The 23,364-nt window shown below is 40.2% G+C and overlaps 1 protein-coding gene across 1 annotated transcript in view; it reads left to right on the top strand.

Moving 5' to 3' along the window:
• The first annotated feature begins 4,296 nt into the window (after positions 1-4,296).
• Positions 4,297-23,364, top strand: part of Pcyt1b (phosphate cytidylyltransferase 1B, choline) — a 93,875-nt gene continuing 74,807 nt past the window's right edge. Inside the window, exon 1 of the mRNA XM_085684926.2 lies at positions 4,297-4,655. Coding sequence (XP_085541052.1) covers positions 4,617-4,655 — 39 coding nt within the window. The 5' untranslated portion in view covers positions 4,297-4,616. The remainder of the gene's footprint in view (positions 4,656-23,364) is intronic.

Here is a 23,364-nt window from a genome sequence, read left to right as displayed (position 1 = left end):
TCGTCAGTATCCAGGCAGAAAATATATATGGGGCAACCAGGCATAGAGAATTTTGGGAAGAGGAAAGGCAAAGAGACATAGTCACCAGCCAGATGGGGAGGAAGCAAGATGAGAATGCCTTACTGAGAAAAGGTACCAAGCCACATGGCTAAACATAGATGAGTAATATGGGTTAATTTAAGTTGTAAGAGCTACTTAATAATAATCCTGAGATAATAGGCCAAACAGTTTATAATTAATATAAGCCTCTGTGTGATTCTTCAGGACTGAATGGCTGTGGGACCAAGTGGGACAGAACCTTCTGTCTTCAGTTTTTAGAAACTGATATTTTAAAAATTCAGTGGAAACAAATATACTTATACCCTAAGCTTGAATTTGGATAGATCTTGACATTACATGAATGGAATCTGATTGTAGTTCAGACTTTTTAAACATATGTTCTGTATTTTGTGCTCCATTTAATAAGTGTTGATAGCTAACTCTAGAATATCAGCATATAAAAAAGTAGGGAGTCATAAGTAACCACTTGCTCCCAAGAGCCCCCAAGCAGGCTCCCATTTCTTTATTTGTTCCTTGGTATCATCTAGGAGCTAAGATCCCCAAAGCAGCCTCTGATGAATTCACAACCAAACACTTTTCTACAGCCTTATTAGTTGTCAAACACATGGCAAATGATGAGGGCCAGTTTACAAAATGCTGCAGGGACTTTTTTATTCCTTTTTTTGTTTTTATGAGACAGGATTTCTCTGTGTAGCCCTAGCTATCCTGGAACTTGCTTTGTAGACCAGGCTGGCCTCAAACTCACTGAGACTCACCTGCCTCTTCTTCCCAAGTGCTGGAATTAAAGGCTTGCACCACCTTAACTCAGCCTATTTCATTAATTTTTATAATTTTTATAATCATTTTTAAAGCTTGCAGCTGAAGGTATGGCTCACTGATACTTTGCCCAATATGCACAAGGCCCAGGGTCAGATTTTCCTTCACTGCAATAAATAAAACAACTACTATATTGCAAAAGTATCCTAGGTATAGAGTAAATTACTTAACTTTAGTAAAGAATCTAGCTCTTAGTTACTTAGATTTGGAAAATAGTGTTTATTGTTCATATATTCAGAGGTAATGAAATTAACATACTATCTATAATTATCCATAATTAAAATCACAAGAAAATGTCAACTCGTTCATTTCCACAATGATTTAGATGATTTAGAATACTTTTAGCCAGGCCTGCCTCTAACATTTGTGGTGTCAGAGCAAGAGTATAAAATGGAGATCTATGTATTATAAGCCTATGTGTTTAAAAGTTAGAAATTATGTATGTACATATTACTATATATAACCATTATCATAACTTGACAAATTCACCCCATAAATAACCTAGGATACCAAATGACTTGTTAGAAAAGTGAGAAGAAAGGCTGAAACTCCCTCTGTGTCTGCACTACAGGATGGAACTAGACCACACTACCAGGTTTTATTCAGTCCTCCTGGTAAGTCTCTGTTTATCAACCCCCTTGTTGCGGAATATTAGTTTAAGATGTGTTACATTCGGGAGTGGGGGGAATGGGAGGGTATGGGGAGGAGGGGAGGAAGTGGAAATTTTTATAAACAAATAAATAAATAAATTTTAAAAAAAGATGTGTTACATTCATTTATGCTGTGGACTATTTGTTTAATGATGCGAAAATGTGTTGTATTCTTGTTGCAATTATTTAATTCTGTAAAGCTGTGTTACTTTGCCTGCTGAAACACCCAATTGGCCTAATAAAGAGCTGAACAGCCAATGGCTAGAAAGGAGATTTCTAGGTGGGGTTGGCAGGCAGAGAGAATAAATAGGAGGAGAAATCAAGGGAAGAGAGCAAGGAGGGAGAAAAGGAGTAGAGGAGGACGCCGGGGCCAGCCACCGAGCCTCACAGCCAACCACAGAGTAAAAAGTAAAGGAAGATATATAGACTAAAGAAAGTTAAAAATCCTAGAGGCAAAACAGTTAAAGAGCAACGGGATAATTTAAGTTTCAAAAGTTGGTAGAAACAAGCCAACCTAAGGCCGGGCATTCCTAAATAAGAATAAGTCTCTGTGGTGCATGTATTTGGGTGCTGGGTGGTTGACCCCCAAAGAGAAAAGAAGAAGAACCAACTACACCCCCCTTGTGTCTAGAGACGTGTCCTTCTGAAGCAACAGGGTTTAACCCAAGGTGGCCCCAAGGAAGAGATTAAGAATCCTAGCAGTAGTTCAGGATTCATGGGCTGATAACTCCAGAATATTGTAGAAGAGGGATGGGTCTCTAGATGTGTATTCAATCCTTTCGATCATGAAATTCTCAGAGAATGGGAGGCAAAGAAAGAGCCTTCAGCGTGAGATCCAAGCCTTGATTCAGAATATCCTCTGCCTACCAGTGAGATACTAAGAAGGCAAATTGCTGACTTAATACAAAAAGAAGACAATTCGCCAGGCATGGTGATTTCTGCCTTTAATCCTAGAGCTCAGGAGGCAGAGGAAGGTGGGTCTCTGAGTTCAAGGCCAGATTGGTCTAGAAAGTGAGTTCAAGGACATCCAGAGCTACACAGAGACGTCTGGTCTCCAAAAAAAAAAAAAAAAAAAAAAAAAAAAAAAAAAAAAACAAAACAAACAAAATTCAGCTTTGGAGCTGAGGCACACGTCATCACCCCTCCTTAACGACCTCCTGGCCTAACAGAGGATACTTGTCCTCTGTTGAGGTTCAGGTATGGGTCTTGTGATGGCACTGACATACTTTGTTCCCACTAATTCCATTTTCTCTGAGGACCAGTGTCTGCAACGTCTCCCTGAAGACTGAGAGAATACATGAGACTCACCATATCGGGCTGCTTAACCCCCAAAGAAAGCCTTACATCTATTTTCTTCAACTCCTCCGATGACTTTAAAGCCAAGTTCTATGGGCCATTCTCCTTAGTGTCCCCTAAACTCTGCCATACTGAAGATTCTCTCTTAACAGTCCTCAAACTACCTGACAAAAAGGAAATTAGGCTAAACTCAGTCAGGAAAGCAAGCTGTGGAGAGAAGTATTTATCACAGAAACTAGTTCTAGCATTACTGAGAGAGGGTCAGTGAGTAGAAGCCTAGGAGGGCACAGACGGATGGTGAAAGAAGCTAATCGTCACTAGTCTGAGAAAGGCCAGCACATCCAGCAGTGGCAGAGGAGGAAGGAGATCAGGATCCCTGCGGGAAACTGCTCCTACCTTTGTGCATTTGGGGTTGCTCTTAAGAGTCAACAGTTGGAAAGAAGACCTGACTGCAAAGAGAAGATGACCAAGGATAAGCTGGGAGCTGCTGCCATCGCTTCCCCCTTTGTATGATTAATGTCTCTTGTGTCAGTCTTGCCTTCCAAAGCTTCTATAAATTCCTCTTTGTGTCAACTCTTCCAGGGCCTTAAGGGAAGTGGATCCCAGGAATGTGATTCCTGTGACCAAGTTGGCACTCTAGCACATTAGAAAACCCATGGGGAATCTCCCAATAGTACTCAACTGGAAATTATCAGAGTACCCAGAAAAGTTTCAGGGTCAACTCATAAACAGAAAGGCTAAAATGGATCCTTTAATAGATCTAGCAGAAGTACCGTGCTAGCAATTCGACTATAGGGACAGCTGCTAAGAGTTTTCCAGCTGGGATGGAACTGAGGATGTCATTACCTTGGCTAAGGGAGACTCAGGATAACTGTTTTCATCCTGAATTGAGAGGTGTGAGTCAGCAGCCATATTTCCCATGGTACTTTGGTACAACCACATCTTTATTTAAAAAAAAAAAACACCTTTTTCCCAACTGGCTCAAACACATACATCATTAGCATCTTTAGAGTTCTTTCCACGCACCCTGTCTCTGGGGGGATGAGGGAGCATTACTGTAACTCAAATTAGGAAGACTTCACATTGCTAAAAGGCACAAATTCATTATCAACTGTGCTTACTTAGATGCTGAAAGAAGATAGCTCCTTACAAAGGATAAAATCTTATTAGAGTCAATTAAAGTATATTTAAATGCTTTATTTTCCCACCTAAAACAGTTCTTGCTGAGTAGTACATCAACACTTCAAGGCTTTGGGTACTTTTTAATCTTTGGAGTGGGAAAAAAAGAAAATGTTTGTCATTCCAGGAGCATAATCAGTTGAGCCAGCACACAATGACATAGTTAATTCACCAATGGAATTTGTTGCCATAGCTCCAGGGAGGGACAGGGTAGATCAAACAATGGCCTTCTTTACAACTGCAGCTTTCAGCACAACTTGCCTGTCCCCACACAACAGCCATCACAGCCGTCCGAGTGCCAGTCCCGAGCACAGCAATTGTCAATGAGCAACAGCCCAGAGGGGACAAGAGGACGCTTGTGACAAATCAAATAAAGCAAAGGCACTGAACAACTTGAACCTCTGCTTATCCAATAAACTAGACACTCCCAGTCCTTTGGGGCTTATCTGTCAGCACTGGTCACAGTAAGCTGCCTTGACCTTTCAGCCAACTGTCTCGTGTACATCTAGAGCCACAAAAATTTCACCCTGGGACTCAAAAGGACTTGTAAGGGGAGAAGACCATAGAGAAAAAAGAAAGTTGGGGCCGAACATAGTGGGACATCAGAAATGCACCATGGATGAGGCCAGCTGCACTCCCAAATTCTCACGCAAGGTAATGCCAATGCTTTCTTCTTTGTTTTCGCTTTAAATATCAGAATGGATGGAAGAATAAACTCCTATGTATGTGAACGTGGCAGGCCTGTGTCTCATTCACACTGAAAACGAAAGTAACATCCTGTCCATCTTGAGACGATTTTTAAAAGGGAGAAACAAAATGTGGCTAGTGTTTGTTTCTCTTGTCTCTTGTAAGTTATTGTGGAATCCTTGGTTAGATTTACACAACAGGGACAAACTTGCTTTCTAGAAAACAGTCAGGGAGATTGTTAAGGTGGGGGCTCACGTTGTTAATTGCAGCACTTACAAGACACTGAGGCAGAAGAATTACAGGTTCAAGGCCAGCCAGGGTTGCGTAGCAAAGCTCTCATTAAGAAAATAAAAGGCAGGGGCTGCGCTTGCAGCTAAGTGTCGAATGTGTGCTTAACATACATGAGGCTCTGGGTCCAATCCCCAAATCCAAGCCCAAAATACAGATTAAAAAGTCAAATCAGTATGAGGAAATGTAGGTAGTTCAAGGCAAAAAAAAATAAAAAATAAAAATAAAACAAAAAAGATGCCTAGAGAGCCTGGGGGAAATTGGAAAAATAGTTTAATAAGATGTTCATCTTCTAAAGTGATAGCTTTTTCTAGTGGAAATGTCATAAAATCTTGATCTTTTTTTTGAGGCAAAGTCTTACTAATAGCTCAAGCTGGACTTAATTTTACTATGTAACTAAGATTGGCCTCAAACTCATAATCCCTTTGCCTCTGCCTCCCAAAGGCTATCACTACAGGTATGCCTTACCACAAAGGTTCTTACCTAATTTCGAAAGTATATATTATTTATATCCTCACTTTTAAGTGAGGAAAATCGAAGCTCCTAGAAGTTAAGTATATTGTCCAAGATAGCAAAGGGAGACCTGGATCCTAGGATCCAATTTCTATTAAAGAACCAAACCAAACCAAACCAAACCAACCAAAACCTATCCTGCCAAACAAGGAGGCCATCTACTAGCTACATATAACTTTTTAAAATTACTGTTTTATTTGTTTTAATTTTATGTGCATGTGTGTATGTAACCGAGTGTACATATGTGCATCACATGTGTGCAGGAGCCCACAGAGTTCGAAAGAGGCATAAGCTCCCCTGGAACTGGAGTTAGAGTTGGTTGTGAACCACCATACAGGTGCTGGGAACTGAACCAAGGCATTAAGTGCTGACTCGTAATATCTAAGCTATCTCCCAGCCCTAACTATTTAAATGTAAGTTAATTAAAATGAAATATAAATTAAAATTCAATTCCTCAGCTGCAATAGCCACATCTCAAATGCTCAGTAGCTACGTATAGCTCATGAGACTACCTTTATTTGGACAATGTAATTATAGAACAATCCATAATCACAGAAAGTTCTATTAAATAGTAAGGTTTTAAACTATATACTTCTTTTAAATATGATTACCCATATTCTGAAAATACATTGCAGTTCTGTTACAAGTAATATGTATTTTAAAATTTACATTAAAATCTCATTCATTGAAAGTCTCCTCATTTGCATAGTGCCAAGTTAACTTTGATCTGCAAATTAATAATATAGATAAGAGTCAAGGAGACTGTTAAATGCACTTCAGAGACCAAAGATTTTTAAGCACCATCAAATAACTCCAGAAGCACTCACTTAGTTGCAAGCAATTGATATGATAATTATACATCATTTTTATTTATTCATTAAAATGGGGATCCCCTAAGGTGCCCTTGTAGAGAAGAATGTGGTTAGCCTACTTATTTCTAGTAACCCTTTTGCTGTTTCTGAATTCTGTGTAAAATCATTTTATGCTACTGATTTTGTTCTCTTCATTTGGAACATACAGTAAGTTGGTAGCAAAAAAAAAAATACTTTGCACTGACATTTTGACCAGTTCAGGAACCACTTCCAAAAACCTTTACTTCTTCCATTATAACCCATGAAACCCTGGAAGGCTGTTCCCATGGGTCCAGTGTACTGCCTCTCACAACGCAATTAAATAACCACCTGTTAATTGAGGGGCAGGTCTTTCAAGGTCCCACTTGCTCAAGAGGACTCTGATTTTTCCAAACAGAACCCATGAATCCAATGGAAAACGGCCCCATGTTTGCTTCTTTTGTACCCAGTCTGTGCTTCCAGGGCTTTGTGGTGAGATAAGGGCCTGTTTATGCGAAAGAGCTAACTTCTGGGCGTTGGAAAGGGAGAAGAGGAGTGTGATTTGGAAAGTAGATTGGCTGACTCCCTTAGAAAAAAAGAACTGGGTAACAAAAAATAAAGAACTTCAAGATGTTTTGTTCAGAAAACAACACACAGTCCTTAATTGTGAGTGAGTGAGTGAATGTGTGTGTCTGTGTGGGTCTGTGTTTAACATGCTGGGGATCAAACTCAGGGCACTATTAAGTACTTTACCGCTGTGCTACACTCCCAGGCAAGCACTTGTATTTTTAAACTCATAGCTGGGGTGGTTGGTTTCTTACAGCTTGCTAAAACCAGTCATATTAAACAGTAATGCTTTTTTTCTTGTCATATATTCATTGTACATTGTACTGGATTTCCTAAGGACATATTCATGCAAGTATATAATGCACTTTGAGCACATTTCCCCGTGCACCAAAGAACATTATCTGTTGTTTCCTCTTTTTCCTTAGTGAAAATGTCTAGCCCACAGGCCATAAGGTGAGACAAGAAAAATTAACAGACTCAATTTAATGTGCTTTTTCTGGAAGTTATTAAACTTTTTAGAATCTGCCAAATTTAGAACTTTTAGATAACTGAACATTTTTAAAAGCCACCTAAGGCAAAGTTAGGTGTGAATGGCACACACGTAAATCCTAGCACTTTTTGGAGGCAGAGGCAGACAGATCTCTGTGAGTTCAAAGCCAGCCTGGTCTACTTAAGGGATTCCAGGCCCTGACAGGGCTACACAATGCAACCTTTTCTCAAAAACAAACAAAGCCATATAAAAGGAAAGAAGTTATTAACTTTTTATTCTAAAATATCATTAGGCCTTCTTTCCCCCCATCTTTGTATAATCACTGTATTTGAACCTTCATGGTATAGGAACCGTGTGTATTTGTACGCCCTTCAGCTACCTCAGCACAGTCAGCTGGCCTTTGGAGACGATGGTAGATTTCTCCAAGGGCCAAACAATCAGCAAATTTATAATCACTGCCATAGATTGCCTGGCTGCTACTTCTTCCTCTGGATATTGACAGGCGGAGCACTAGAATGCAGTAACTCCCCCTATACCTCACCCATTGTGGTCCCCAAGGCAAGCTGTGGTGGGTCTAAATTCTCTAAAGCCTCCCTGCTCACTGAAATGGCCCAGTGATCAGGTAAAAAGACATGGAACAGGAGGCTCTAGCCTTGTGGCCAGAGTTTTCCTATGTTTCCCGACATTGAGAGCTAGGAGCGGGGTGGGGGAAGAGTCTTTTCTTTTTCCTTCATTTTTGTTTTTATTCTGAAGGACCTGGAACCAGCTCTCAAATATCATAGAATAAATAAAATGGAAGAATTGGCATAAAATAATGTTTTTTATTTCAATCTTGCCTTGGATATTAAAAGTTCTCTTTGATCCCAGCATGATGTAGCACGCATATAATCCCAGCACTTGGGAGGCTGAGGATGGAATGTTGCCATGAGTTGGAGGATAGCCAGGAGTTCAAGGTCAGCGTGGACAGCAGCAGCAAGAGCTGCTTTCAAAATCACGGCAAAAATAGTTTGCTTTGCTTTCCCAGGAATGACAAAGTCTTTCTCACATGTGTGTACACACACAAAAAGACAGACACGCGTGTTATATACACAGAGGTAAAGAATTTCAAAAATTGGCAACTATGACCAAGGATATAGAGATATCTGCTTCAACTCTGTTTTTTATTTGTTTGTTTGTTTGTTTTTTGTCGGGTGAGGGTTCAATACAGTGTTTCTCTGTGTGCCATAGCTGTCCTGGAACTATCTCTTGCAGATCAGGCTGGTCTCAAACTCAGAGATCTACCTGCCTCTGCTTCCTGAGTGCTGGGATTAAAGGCGTGCTCCACCACCACTACCCAGTTTAAATCTGTTTTTTTTCCTTAGTATATTGGTTAAATCATGAATAAAAGCATTAGAGGCCAGGGAAGTGACTCAGTGGATAAAAGGACTTTCTTTGGCAGCAAGAGGACCTGAGTTCAAATCCCAGGAGCTTGTTGACAGCTAACCTAGCCAAAATGGTGACCTTCAGATTCAGTTAGAGGCCTTGTCTCAAAAAATAAAATGGAGAGCAATACAGGAAGACACACACATGCGCACACACACACACGTACACACGTACACACACACACACATACACACATACACACACATACTAAAAGGGAAAAAATCATGGAAGATTTAAATGATTTCTTTTGAAATAAAAATCCAACATGATTAGAGTTTTTAATATATTTCTAAAAAATTCTGTTTTTTTTTTTTGTGGGAAGAATGATCGAGATTGAACATGGAGCCTTGAACTATCTACCATTGAGCTACATGCCCACACCCCAAACCAATTTCTAAGTGTTTGTTCAACATATTCTATATTCAAAGTAGAGACTTACATCTGGAACCATGGCTTCTGGTAATGTTGAGGAAATTTTTGTTGAATAAGTAAAAGGAATCTAAATTGCTGTTTATCCTAGATATTTTTTTCTTGCCCAGGAATACTTTGAAGTTTCTCCATCTAGGGTCGTCTCTAGATTATTCAGGAGAAAGAATATGCTACAACCCAGCCTTTTGCGGCATGGTTCAATGTCAAGTAGACTAACTTCAACTAGACAGCAACCCCTAACTTAATTGACCTTAACATTGGCACCAAAAACCAGGATATTGGGATTGTCATTTAAAAGACTCTCCTCCTCAAATACTGTGTGATTCCAAGGGTTACCATAGGAATATAATGTCTGAATGCTTATGGCTACCACAAAGGGCAGACTCATTCACTCACAACTCCTACTCAGCTATCCCACAGAGGGTGGGGGCTAGACCATCCTCCAAGAGAAAGGAATAAGACTTCTACATATATGTATACCTTATAGCTGCTATACCTTTGTCTACAGTGACAATTGAAGTACCTTTTTTTTTTGACACAATCTTGCTAGGTGGCCAGGCTGGCCTCAAACTGTCAACCCTCCACTCAGCCTCCCAAATGCTAGGGTGACTGCATGCACCACCATACCCAGCTTGAAGGATTTTCTTAAACTATCACACAAATAATTCATGATAATGTCCATCAAAGTTTTGTAGGGTTTTTTCCATTGTACAAAGTTGGAGAGAGTTGCAACCTCTAGGCATTGCTCTAGGCATTAATCTATACAATAAGATGTAATAGTGTGATCCATTGAAAAGAGGGTTAGAATGGAACCTCATTTTGAAAATGGTAAGTACATACATTAAACATTTATTGAAATACAAAAGATATTGATTTCTCAGTACTTTGATTGGGCCATCAAGCAGTGTTCTGAAGCCTTGTCTTATTTTCATTAGGCAAACACACGTGCACTGTCTATGGTTACTGGTTTTGTTTTATTCTAATTGGAATGACAGCTTAAGATCCTTTTAAAATATTCTGAGTACAGAATCACCAGATACACCTTTTATAATTTTATCCCTCAACTTTGACAGTTGTCTTGGTCTCAACAAGCAATTCAACGACAATTTTCAGAGTCATATAACTGTATCTTCCCAATTCAGCTGAAGATAACTTTTTTTTGCATATTTTCTTGCACAGTAAATGTGGATTTATTAAGGAAAAGCAAGGAAGAAATGAGAAAACAAGGGCCTTGCATTTTTTTAAAAAAAAATGTGACAAGGTCTCTGTAACCTTGGCAGGTCTCAAACTGAAGCTATTTCGGCCTCGACCTCCCAAATGCTCAGTGCGCTACCATACTTAGCTGGTTGAGCAATGGTTAACTAGACTCTAAAGCCATCGCAAGTACAATGGGCATACACAGGTTTGAGAAAAGCTCAGCTAAAGCAAAAGTCCCTGGTGATTTAGACTAGCTTGGCTACTAGCTGTAAGCCTGTAGAGAGCTCTTGGGACTCCTGAAAGAAATGGCCAACATCTTTCGTTTGTTTTGCAGGTTAGTTAACTTGGTAGTTATTTAAGGGAACCATATTTGCCCTTCAAATTTATGTATATATAAATTAAAAGGCTAGTAACCAGACAGGATAATTTTTTTTTTTGTGGCTGACTGCTACTCTTCAGGTCCACTGTATACTGAGGACCTATATACTTTGTGATAAATACTTAGGAAACACAAAGACACATTTTTTTAGATTTATTTATTTATTTTATGTATATGAGTGCCCTATCTATATGTACATGCCTTTATGCCAGAAGAGGGTATCAAATCCCACTATAGATGGTTGTGAGCCACCATGTAGTTGCTTGGAATTAAACTCAGAATCTCTGGAAGAGCAACCAATGTTCTTAACTGCTGAGCCAACTCTCCAGCCTGCAATGACACATTTTTAAAGACACAGTTCACATTTAAGGCTACACTCTTTGTAAGTTGAATACATATTTAACCTCTTTCTTTCTGGGCATATAGTATTATTGACTATAAAAAGATGGAGGGCAAATTATATATAATGGTTTCTATTTAATAGTGATCTGGTAGGCAGCCAGCATCTAGATGGAGATTACATTTTTTTTCCCCAAAGTCAAGTCCTTGCTCTATATCTCAGGCTGGCCTTGAACTAATGGCAAGCCTCCTGACTCAGCCTCCTAAGTGCTAGGATTATAAGTGTGCACCACTACTCCTGACTGAAATGGGTTTTTTAAAGAAAGAAATACAACCCTTGTGGTGATGAATATGTTCATCCTAATTCTCCCCACTGGCAAAGACAAAGACTACAGAGCTGACAGGAAAAGAGCATCCTTGCCACTAGTTAATGAAGAGGTGCCCTGCTCTCACAGTTTATTAATTAAGAAGGTAGCCAGTGTAAGCTCGGAATTTGGTAATTTGAAACTCAAAGGCAATGGAATCAGAACAGTACTCAGATTCTTTTCCCACAAAGACATGGTAACAATTTTGGGCCACCAAGCTAAAATAATCACATTTTGAATGATTTCTCCTGAGCATGCCTCTGATAACCTACTCATGTTGGGTAAAAAGAACAAAGAAAGGCAAAGTTAGTTACTAAGGAAAAGCTTCATCAAAGAATTTCAGTCACCTTAACCCAGGGTTTCTCCTTGTTGTTGCTACAGATAAATGAGACTGGACAATTCAGTACTGCAAGGAATGGCTGTGCATTACAGGATGCTTCAAAAGATCCCAGGCCTCACACTGTTAAAAAACCAGTAGTATCCCTCTTCATCAAGTTGTGACAACTACAACTGTCCCTTGAAACTGTTAAATGTCCCTCCTAGGGCAAAATTGCCAATGCATCACCTATTGAAATAATTACTACCTCCCTTCTCACCCTCCATCCCCTGGGTCCTTATAGTGTTTGCTGTTCTGGAGGCTCAAAACAAAACATTTCATAACAGGGTCACCTAGACTTTCCATGGAACCATTTGAAAAGAACTGGACTGGGTCAAAAGCACTCACCCAGACACATGAAAGGGTTCTTTGTATTTCTGCACTGGGGAGCACCAGACAGAAAGAACAAGTAGATCAAGTAAGGTGTTCATGGAAGGCACTTGGGCAAATACTCGGCCTCTCACTAATTGCCACAAGCCCCTCAGAGGCATTGTCAACCTCATTTTATCCCGATGAAACTGAAGTTTACAGAGGTTAAGAAATATGCTCAAGAGCAGACATTTTGGAACTTAGCAGAAGCCTGGCAGCAGCTCTTGTACATTTATATGTATTGCCTGGATATATGCATTTAGAATGTCAGATACCTAATAAAGCCATGGGGGCAGTATTTATCATTTTTACAATTTGCTTTTATTTTATTTGTATATGTGATAGCGACTACATATATGAATACACACTATGGCCTGGTGCCTGCAGAGGACAGAAGAGGGCATTGGATCTCCTGGAACGAGTGCTACATGTGATTGCACACTGCCACGTGGGTGGTGGGAACCAAATCAGGGTCCTCTGGAAGAGCAGGCACTGCTTGTAACCACTGGGCCATTTCTCTCACCCCAAGTATTTATCTTTTCTTTAAATGAAAAACATTTAAGAATATATTTTTGCTCAAGAAAAGTTTCAAACTTATGCACATTTAGAGAATGCTGTACGTTCCCATTTTTAATGCTCATGTGCTCCCTGTCTTGCTTCAGTACGATCAACTCATAGCCCATCCTGCTCATTTAGGGGATTCTCAACCTCTATATTATTGATGTTCTGGGTCAGATACTTGTCATGCACATGCGCACCACAAAAGCTAGGTCAAGGTGTGGCTGACTTGACTGGTAAAAATGCAATAAGCAACTTTTAGATTCAGAGAGTTTATCAGTACATAGTCAGCAAAACAGAGAACGGCTGGTGCCACTAACTTCCCACAACCCTTGTTTCCCACAGGAGAAAGGAACATGCTGCAGCAAAATGGGCCAGATAACCTGATTCCCACTGCTGAGAAGCCCAGTGAAGATTAAAACTATGTGTTTTTGCTTTTGCGGTCCCTACACTGAGAGAAACGAAACAGAAAGCCCAGTGTCCAAAAGAAGGGAAGAAGTGTTTAGAAACTACCTGGTGGCAGAAGATGGTTTAAAAAGAAATAAGGCTCCCAGAGGGAGATAGTGTGAAGGCAGTTCCTCACAGGTCTCCCAACCTCCTGGCTAGGAAGAGTACCAGGTCTTCTCCAATATTCTTATACACTGCACCTCAAGCCTCTGTGCATCCAAGGTCTGCACCATCTAGTGGAGGACAACTTCTCTGTACATTCTAGGACGTCCATCAGCATCTGTACCTTCCCTCCATAGGTACTTGTAGCACTAAACTCCAAGTTGACAAAAAACTGTCTCTTGACATCACTAAAAGTTTTTAGTGGCAAAACTTCATCCAACTGAAAACCACGGATGTAGAGTTTAATCTACTTCTCACATCCAAACATTATACAAGCGCAGACACTTCAGTTTATATTTCTCTTTCTTTACTATACATTTCTAAAATAGTTTTGAAAGCAAAAGCACAATGCCATTGTCACACCTAAAAAAGTAACAAAGTCTTCATACCATCTAGAAATTAGTACAATTTCTAGTGGAAACATAAGCATCATTTTTTTAGGGTTTTGAATTTTAAATTCTAAGACTGTGCTCTACATTCGTTGCAATTTTATGCACTTGATGTAATCAATGGATTTCTTGCCATTGTTTGCCTGAAGAAGCAAAGCTTGTTCTGCAGAGTTTCCTACAATCTGGACTTAGCACTGCGTCCCTGTGGTGTTAACATACTTGCTTATCCCCTCCGTGATTCCTGTAAATTGCTCTGAGATCAAGAGGTGTGGCTCAAAGTCAGGTTCTGTTTCCTTGGAGGACTATTTTGCCGGTGGTTCCGAAGCACAGAGTAGTTGAGGTTGTCTCTGTGCTGTGTTTTCCATAGTTAGTGCTCAGTGCCTAGGCTTAATCATTCATTGTAGGCGAGGAAGCAGAGAAAATTCACTACTTTCTTCAGCAGTCATTTTAAGCTGATTCCTATTTGATGACTCCTCCTCCCTATTTGACGACTCAGAGGAACAGTTAGGATAGAAAAGGTTCATAACAAAAGATAAAACACTTGATTCTTTCTCTACCTCCCAATTTTCAAAGTATCCAACACTTCAATACAGACAAGTGAAGGTTTTGGTGGTTTTGTTTCATTTTTTGTTTCTGGGACAGGGTCTCACATAAATCCAGGCTGGATGAAAACACAGTAGGTAGTTGAGGATAACTTTGAACTCTTAATCCTTCTGTCTATCTCCCAAGTGATGGGGTCACAGACCTGCACCGTCATACCAGGCAAATGTGGTGACAGACAACCCCAGCTGTTCTGTGCCCCTTCTTTTGTTGAGACATTACTATGAACTTGTGGATTTAAACTTATTTGGTAGGCTTCAATCCATTGCAATGCTCATTCTTATTGTTGCTTGAATTTTCTGTCTTGGCTAGCAAGTCTCTTCAAGTTGGATCCTAAGTTATTTTGACATTTTCTATCATTTTAAAAAGGATTGATATATGATACTCACGAGCATCGTTATCTGCAGGTTTACCTCCTGAGTCTCTGTACTTACTATATTTTCATAATTGTTCACAAAAGTGTTGCTGAACACACGTGAACTTGGACAAAATTCAAATTAATGGGTCCACTGAATTAGAATCTCTGGTTTTCATGAGTCACCTTGAAGAGTTGAAATGATGGAAATTTCATTCCTGAAGTGTAGGAAACAATGGTAGGTTTTCTTCCTTGTGAGTTCCTATGACTGAATGATAGTGAATTTATTCAATTTAGTATTTTGCAGGAATAAAAGATTACTCTTCTTTGACATTATGTTTATCCCATTCTCACTTATTTACTTACTCAAGAAAAAATGCTTATAGCAGGGCTGGAGAAATGGCTCAGAGGTTAAGAGCAGTGTCTGCTCTTCCAAAGGTACTGAGTTTAATTTCCAGCAACCACGTGGTGGCTCACAACCATCTGTAATGGGGTCTGGTGCTCTCTTCTGGCCTGCAGGCATACACACAGACAGAACATTGTATATATAATAAATAAATAAAATATACGAAAAAATGCTTATAGCAAGGATGGGCTTCTGCAGAAGACCACTGGCTTGCATACAGTTACTCTACTCATGATTGGAGAGTTATTTTACATAGCTCCTCCTAATGCTTTAGTAGGCTATATGTTTAAATTATTGCTTTGGCGCCTATTGAAACTTTTTGTATAGAAAACTTTTGGAAACACAAATAATAATAGCAATTTTCTCATGAAGCAAACATAATGAGGATTCTTAGGGAAAAATTTAATGGTTGGGGTTAAGGCTCAGAGGGTAAAGGTACTTGCCATTAAGATTGCCAACCTGAGTAAAACCTGAATTCAGTTCCAGAAATCCACCTAGTGGAAGGAGAGAACCAACTCCCACAAGTTGTTACATTCATGTATGCATGGTGGCACAATCACATGTGAGTACACACACACACACACACACAAAATAAGTGTAAAAAATGTTTAAATCCATGCTTGTTTTGTTTTGAAAAGGGTCTTGTTCTATAGCCCAAGCTGGCTTGGAAGTCACAGCTTAGTCCAGACTAGACCTGAACTTGCAACAACCCTCTCGCCTTAGCTTTCCAAGTATAGAGATACAGGTGTCTATTGCCCTGTCTTATTGCCAGATGTTATGCTCCAAGTATACTAGACCAGAATCTCTAGGGCAAAAAAACCAAGCCTTGAAGCTGGGCAGTGGTGGCACGTGCCTTTAATCCCAGCACTCGAGAGGCAGAGGCAGGTGGACCTCTGTGAGTTCGGGACCAGTCTGGTCTACAAGAGATAGTTCCAGGACAAGCTCCAAAGCTATAGAGAAACCAGGTTTCAAAAATAAATAAATTAAAAACAAGCCTCTGAGTTATTGAAAATTCCCCAAGTAATTCTCTTCATAATCAAGATTGAGAACCACATTAATCAGGGTTTTCTAGAGGAACATAACTTATATAATGAATATATATATTCATTGTACACACACACACAGACACACACACACACACACACGTTGCAATTTTGTCCAAGTTCACAGGGGTTCAGCAACACCATTGTAGAGCAATATGAGTATATGTATATGTATATTATATATAAAGGATATTTATTAGAATGACTTATGGGTTGTGGTCCAGCTAGTACAACAATAGCTATTGCCTAAAAAGAGATGGTCTAAGAATACAGCAGTTGTTCAATCTATGAGGTTAGATGTCTCAGCTGGTGTTTAGTATATGCCAGAATCTAGAAGTAAACTCTGATGACAATGAAGCTATGAACTTGCTAGGGAGAGCAAGAACAAGCAGGCAAAGAGACAGCAAGCGTTTTTCTCACATGTTCTTTATAGACTGCCTACAGAAGGTGTAGTCCAGATTAAAAATGGATTTCCCCAGTCATGGTGGCACATGCCTTTAATCCCAGCACTTGAAAGGCAGGGGCAGGCAGATCTCTGTGACTGCAAGGCCAGGCTGGTCTATAGATTGAGTTCTAGGACAGCCAAGAACAGCTAAAGTTCACAGAGAAACCCTATCTGAAAAAAAGAAAAAAAAGGATCTTTCTACCTCAAAAGAGCTGGTGTCTTCCCACCAAAAAGATACATATTAGAAGTGGGTTTGCCCACTACAAATGATCTAATTAAGGGAAATTCCCTCACAGGTGTGTCCAGTCATTTGGGTTTTAGTTTGATTCCAGATGCAGTCATGTTGACAATTAAGAATATCATAAGCACCTTAGAGAGTGAAACAGAGATGAGGCAAAGCTTTATTTAGGAATGAACTTAAAACCTTGAAGTGTTAGGCTCTTTTTTCTTTTTTTGGAAGAACAGGGCATTTGGTAGGCAATGGTGGCTCACGCCTTTATTCCAGCACTTGAAATGGAAGACCCTGATATTGATCCACATATGTATGAACACCTGAGTTTTGACAAAGATACTAAAATTATACAATGCAAAAAAGAAAGCATCTTCAACAAATGGTGCTGGAATAACTGGAAGTCAAAACGTAAAAGAATGAAAATAGATCCATATCTATCCTCATGCATAAAACTTAAGTCCAAATGGATCAAAGACCTCATAACTCCAGTCACACTGAACTTCACTGATAAAGTGGGAAGCAGCCTTGAATGCACGGGCAAAGTAGACCACTTCCTAAATATAACACTAGTAGCACAGACACTGAGAGCAACAATTATTAAGTGGTACCTCCTGAAACTGAGAAACTTCTTTAAGGCAAAGGCCACAGTCACTAAGACAAAACAGCAGTCTACTGAATAGGAAAAGATCTTCACTAACCCCACATCGGACAGAGAACTGATCTCCAAAATATGTAAAGAACTCAAGAAACTAGACATCAAATTACCAAATAATACAATCAAAAAATGGGATACGGATCTAAATTCTTAAAAGAAGAATTGCAAATGGCCAAAAGACACTTAAGGAATTGCTCAATATCCTTAGCCATCACGGAAATGCAAGTCAAAACAACTCTGAGATACCATTTTATACCAGTCAGAATGGCTAAGATCAAAAACACCAATGATAGCTTATGCTGGAGAGGATGTGGAGTAAGAGAAACACTCCTCCATTGCTGGTGGGAGTGCAAGCTTGTACAACCACCTTGGATATCAATATGGCAGTTTCTCAGAAAATTGAGAATCATTCTACTTCAGAACCCAGCAGTATCACTTTGGCCATATACCCAAAGGATGCACACTCATACCACAAGAACATTTGCTCAACTGTGTTCATAGCAGCAGTATTCATAATAACCAGAACCTGGAAACAACCTAGATGACCCATAACTGAAGAATGGATAAAGAAAATGTGGTACATTTACACAATGGAATACTACTCAGTGGTAAAAAACAATGACATCTTGAAATATGCAGGCAAATAGATGGAACTACTAGAAAAAAAGCATCCTGAGTGAGGTAAGCCAGACCCAGATAGATAAACATGGTATGAACTACTCATAAGTGGATATGAGATGTAAAGCAAAGGATAACCAGCCTATAGTCCACGATCCCAGAGAAGCTAGGTAACAAGGAGAACCCTAAGAGAGACATACATGGATCCCCCTGGGTAAGGGAAGCAGACAAAATCTCCCGAGAAAATTAGGCGGGGAGAAGGGGAGGAAGGAAGAGAACATAAGGGAATGGGATGCTCAAGAAGGGGGAAGGACAAATAAGGGAGAGAAAGGAAAGAGATACCTTGTTTGAGGGAGGCATTAAAGGGCTATCAAGAAATATAGCACTAGGGAAATTCCCAGGAATCCATAAGAATGACACCAGCTAAGAGTCTAAGCAACAGTGGAGAGGGTGCCTAAACTGGCCTTCCCCTATAATCAGATTGATGACTACCTTAATTGTCATCATAGAACCTTCAACCAGCAACTAATGGAAGCAGACACAGAGATCTACAGTGAAACACTTGGCCGAGTTACCCAAGACCAGTGCAAGAGAGGGAGGAACGATAATATGACAAAAGGGGGCAAGACCATAATGGTGATATCCACAGAAACACCTGACCTGAGCTAGTGAGAAATCACTAACTTTGGACTGATAGCAAGGGGAACCTTCATAGGACTAAATAAGGCCCACTGAATGTGGGGGACAGTTGTGAGGCTTGGGTAGCCTGTGGGGAAGCCTATGGGGCAGTGGGATCAGGATTTATTCCTAATGCTTGAACTGGCATCTAGGAGCACATTCTTTTTGGAGGGATACCTTGCTCAGCCTAGATATAGCAAGGGGGCCTTGGTCATGCCTCAAAGTAAAGTGTCAGACTTTGTTGACTCCCCATGGGAAGCCTTACCCTTTCTGAGGAGTGGATGGGGGTAAAATGGGAGAAGCAGGAGGGGGAAAGAGAGTGGGAATGGGGAAAGCTATGTAAAATGAGAAAAGATTTATTAAAAGATTCTTAATAAAATAAAAAAAAAGAACAGGGCATTTGGTAGGCAGTGGTGGCATATGCCTTTAACCCCAGCACTCAGGAGGCAGAGGCAGTCAGATTTGAGGCCAGCCTGGTCTACTGAGCGAGTTCCAGGACAGCTAGATGCAGAACAACCTTATCTCGAAAAACCAAAACAATAACCAAAACCCAAACCAAACCAAACAAAAACAGGGCATTTAGTATACTGGTGGGGCTGGGGAAAGATAATTTTTTGCTAGTATCAGTTATTTTTTGGAGATTTACACGCCACTTATAGAGAGGAGGACCTAATGAATCCATTTCAGCTCATAGTGCAGAGTAGCTCGTGTTGTGGTGATGGCAATGGCACTTTCTGAAAGACTTATGGGGGATATGAAGGTACTTTTCCTTTTCTGGCTGTGGCTGGAGCTCAGAGGCTAGTGCACACTCAAGTGCTGTACCATGGAGACTGAACTGCACCTCCCAGCCAGGGTATCATCTTCAATGCGTGTTTCCTAATGATGTTCTACAATGATATCTTTTGATTGAGTAAAATAGGAGATATATGGGGCTTCCTAAAAGCTTTTATCTGGCTAATTTGTATCATTAAATGTCATCTAAACCAAATGAAAAGCTTTCAATACAAAGGCTATCCAAAGAGAGCAAACTGATTAGAGCATTGCAAATGCGGAGACACTGAAGCCGTGTGCAGTGAACAGAGGCTTTGAAGCGCCACAGCCCTGAACGTCAAACTCAGTTTGCACAAGCTCTGAGACCCTGGGAAAGTCATTTAATGTCTCCAAGTGCTGCTTGTTATCTGCAAACTTGGTGTAGTCCTGCGCATGACATGGAGTACCGTCTCATAATTACTAGGTATTGAAACTACAAGCCAAGTGTTCTTCTATCTCCGCACGAGGTATCAGGTCAGGCTCCCACTAAGGAATGTGCAGCAGGCAGATTAAGAGGACAACAGCCTCCCAAAGATGCCTGCTCTATTCCTCAGCTGCCGGGACTTCATTACCCTACACGCCAGAAGGGACTCTGCAGGTGTAAGTTAAGATCTCAAGAGGGGCAGAGTAGCTCTGGATTATCCAGATGACCCAAGGACATCCCCAAAGTCCGTCTAAGTGAAAGGAGGCGACCAGAGATTGAGAAGATGAGATTATTGACACAGAGGCTTGAGTGATATGATTGCTGGCTTGCCCATGGAAGAAAGCAGGCCAAGAAATGTGAGCACCATCTAGAAGGCAGACAGGCAAGGAACCAGATGATTCCTTTGAGCTTCCAGAAATGCATTCATGTGGCCACATTGGTTTTTCATACGGGGGAGGCTCACTTCAGTTTTTTGACTTTGGTTCAGAACTTTGAGATAATAAATTTGTATAGTCAAACCCATTAACTCTGTGATAAATTGTTATGGCAGTTATAGAAAACTAACAGAAGACTCAACACACTCTGTGTGGGCAGTCAAAGATTTTGAGTCAGATTTTGCGAGACAGTCACATTGGAACCCAGGTCATTTAAAAATCTGTTAGTATAAGTCCAAGGACCATAACAACAATCTACTTATAAATGAATGCATCTATCCTGGCATCTTGTCCTGATAGCTTATTGCTTGTAAGACTCACTCATGTCATACTTGGATGACTCCTGGGGAAACCCTTGGGACTCTCCAGTATATGCTGTAGTATTGGTAAACTGAGTCTGTAACACGTGTCTGTAATACCACATCTCAAGAAGTAGAGTCAGGTTATTCATAAGATAGTAAGTTCATGCTTGAACTGCATAGTATGACCCTGTCTTCTTCTTTTCTTCTTCTTCTTCTTCTTCTTCTTCTTCTTCTTCTTCTTCTTCTTCTTCTTCTTCTTCTTCTTCTTCTTCTTCTTCTTCTTCTTCTCCTCCTCCTCCTCCTCCTCCTCCTCCTCCTCCTCCTCCTCCTCCTTCTTCTTCTTCTTCTTCTTTAAAAAAATAGAAGAATAGATGGCTGGAGGTGGTGGTGCACACCTTTAATCCCAGCACTTGGGAGGCAGAGGCAGATGGATCTTTGGGTTTGCAATCAGCCTGGTCTACACAATGAGTTCCAGAATGGCCAGGACTACACAGAGAAACTCTGTCTCATAAAAACGAAAAAAAAAAACAGATTATGGCAGATTCTAAACAAGGAAGACAGCTGTTTAAGTGAATATAAGGAACTGAAATGTGATCGAACATTTGAGGGATAATTTGATAACAGTATCAAAAAGCAGAAGTCAAAAGCCTTGAGAAGGCAAGCACTCTGACTTAACATTTCTACTTATGAGAAAAATCACCAGAATGGGAAACACTAGATTACTATCCATATCATTCATGCACTTTAATCCTTTCATGGTCCCCATGACGGCATATAGAATAACTCGTGGCGATACTGAAGGGAAACAGGAGTACACCATTTAAAGTAAATAACCAAGACTGGCAGGGGATCACACCAGTTGTCACTTTGTCCAGACTAGAACCTGGTTGAATTACCTTCACCCACTCTTGGTAGATTTGATTCTCACTAAAATCACTGTGACTGTGACTAGCGGTTGCAATAACTTGCTCTCTGGCGTTGTACGATTATCGAAACTACCTGTAGTGGCATGCCAATTGTATTTTAATAAATAAAGCTTGCCTAGGGATTGGGAGAGTAAAATAGCCACACGGGTCAGCCTTACAGCCAGGCAGTAGCCATACTAGTTTCCATAGAAACCAGATGGTGCATACCTTTAATCCCAGCCCTAGAGAGGATTATAAAATGGGAGAAAACAGCTCCCAGTCATAGTCTCATTCTGAGATTTCTGGAGGTAGGATCGCCATTTTCAGACTGAGGTCTAGGTAAGAACCAGTGGCTTGCTACCTTGCTTTTTGGGTCTTCAGGTTGAACTCCAGTATCAGTCTCTGAGCTTTTATTAATCATGCAACACCTACCATTCAATATCTTGGGTCAAGCAAACAAAAATTTCATAGATTCATGAAATTAAGCTATTATGTGTAGAAAACTAGAGTTTTACTTATCTACTGTGGTGGTTTGAAAGAAAATGCCCCCAAAGGGAGTGACACTACTAGGAGGTGTGGCCTTGTTGGAGTGGGTGTGTCACTGTGCTGGTGGGCTTTGAGGTCTCATATATGCTCAAGATACTTCCTAATGTCTCAGACCATTTCCTATTGCTTGCAAAGTATAGAACTCTCAACTCGTTTTCCAACACCATGTCTGCCTGCACACTACCATGTCCCACCATGATGATAATGAACTGAACCCTGAACTGAAAGCAAGCCACCCAATTAAAATGTTTTCCTTTATACGAGTTGCTGTGGTCATGGACTCTCTTAACATCAATAGAAACCCTAACAAAGACATCTACTGACATCCATTCAGTGAATTTGGTATGCAAAAGCCTTACCTAGTTTTACCTTTAAAGTATACTCAAATCCAAGTGGGGAATTTTTACCCATTTTTCTCTATAATATTATGTGTTTCAGTCATGTTAGACTCAAATCCCATGAGGGAGGGACCAAAATTTACACAACATTCTGAGTTTGATGGCGGCAGCACTTGGAGTTTTGATTAAACTGCACTACATGTGTGATTATTACTTGTAAACAGATGATTAGATATTAATTAGACAATAAGTGATTGTAAAGCACTTAGAATATAAAAGTGTTTATAAATACCACCAAGTGATAGCAACAATAATTCTTTACTGACTACACAGCTGCTAATGTCAGTAAGAATGATTTTCTTACAGCTAATGGCAACTCTAATTTCTGCCCCAAATCCCCGCTATATCTGGCTTACAGTAGCAAAACAAAATATATCATAAGTCTATGGAGTTTAATCATCAATATTTAGATAATTGCGTTGTATTTTGAGAAAAAATGTATTTCTTTTCAAGACTTTCTCAAACACAGGTACAGCCACTATTCCATGCTGTCTGTCCCCTTTGGTGTCAAATATTTGGGCTTCTTAAAAGTTTTTTTAATTACATTCATGTATGAGGTGTATGTGTATGTGTGTGTATATGTGCACACGTTCCTGTCTGTCACTTACATGCCACAGCATGTGTGTGGAAGTCAGAGGACAACATGTGGGAGCTGGCTCTTTCCTCATACCATGTGGGACCCACAGATCAACTCAGATTAGCAGG

The sequence above is a fragment of the Myodes glareolus genome, chromosome X (genome assembly GCF_982192425.1).
Source record: "Myodes glareolus chromosome X, mMyoGla1.1, whole genome shotgun sequence".
Classification (NCBI taxonomy): Eukaryota; Metazoa; Chordata; class Mammalia; order Rodentia; family Cricetidae; genus Myodes; species Myodes glareolus.
Note: the sequence above shows the minus strand (reverse complement) of the source record. Positions and strands in the feature narration are given on the sequence as shown.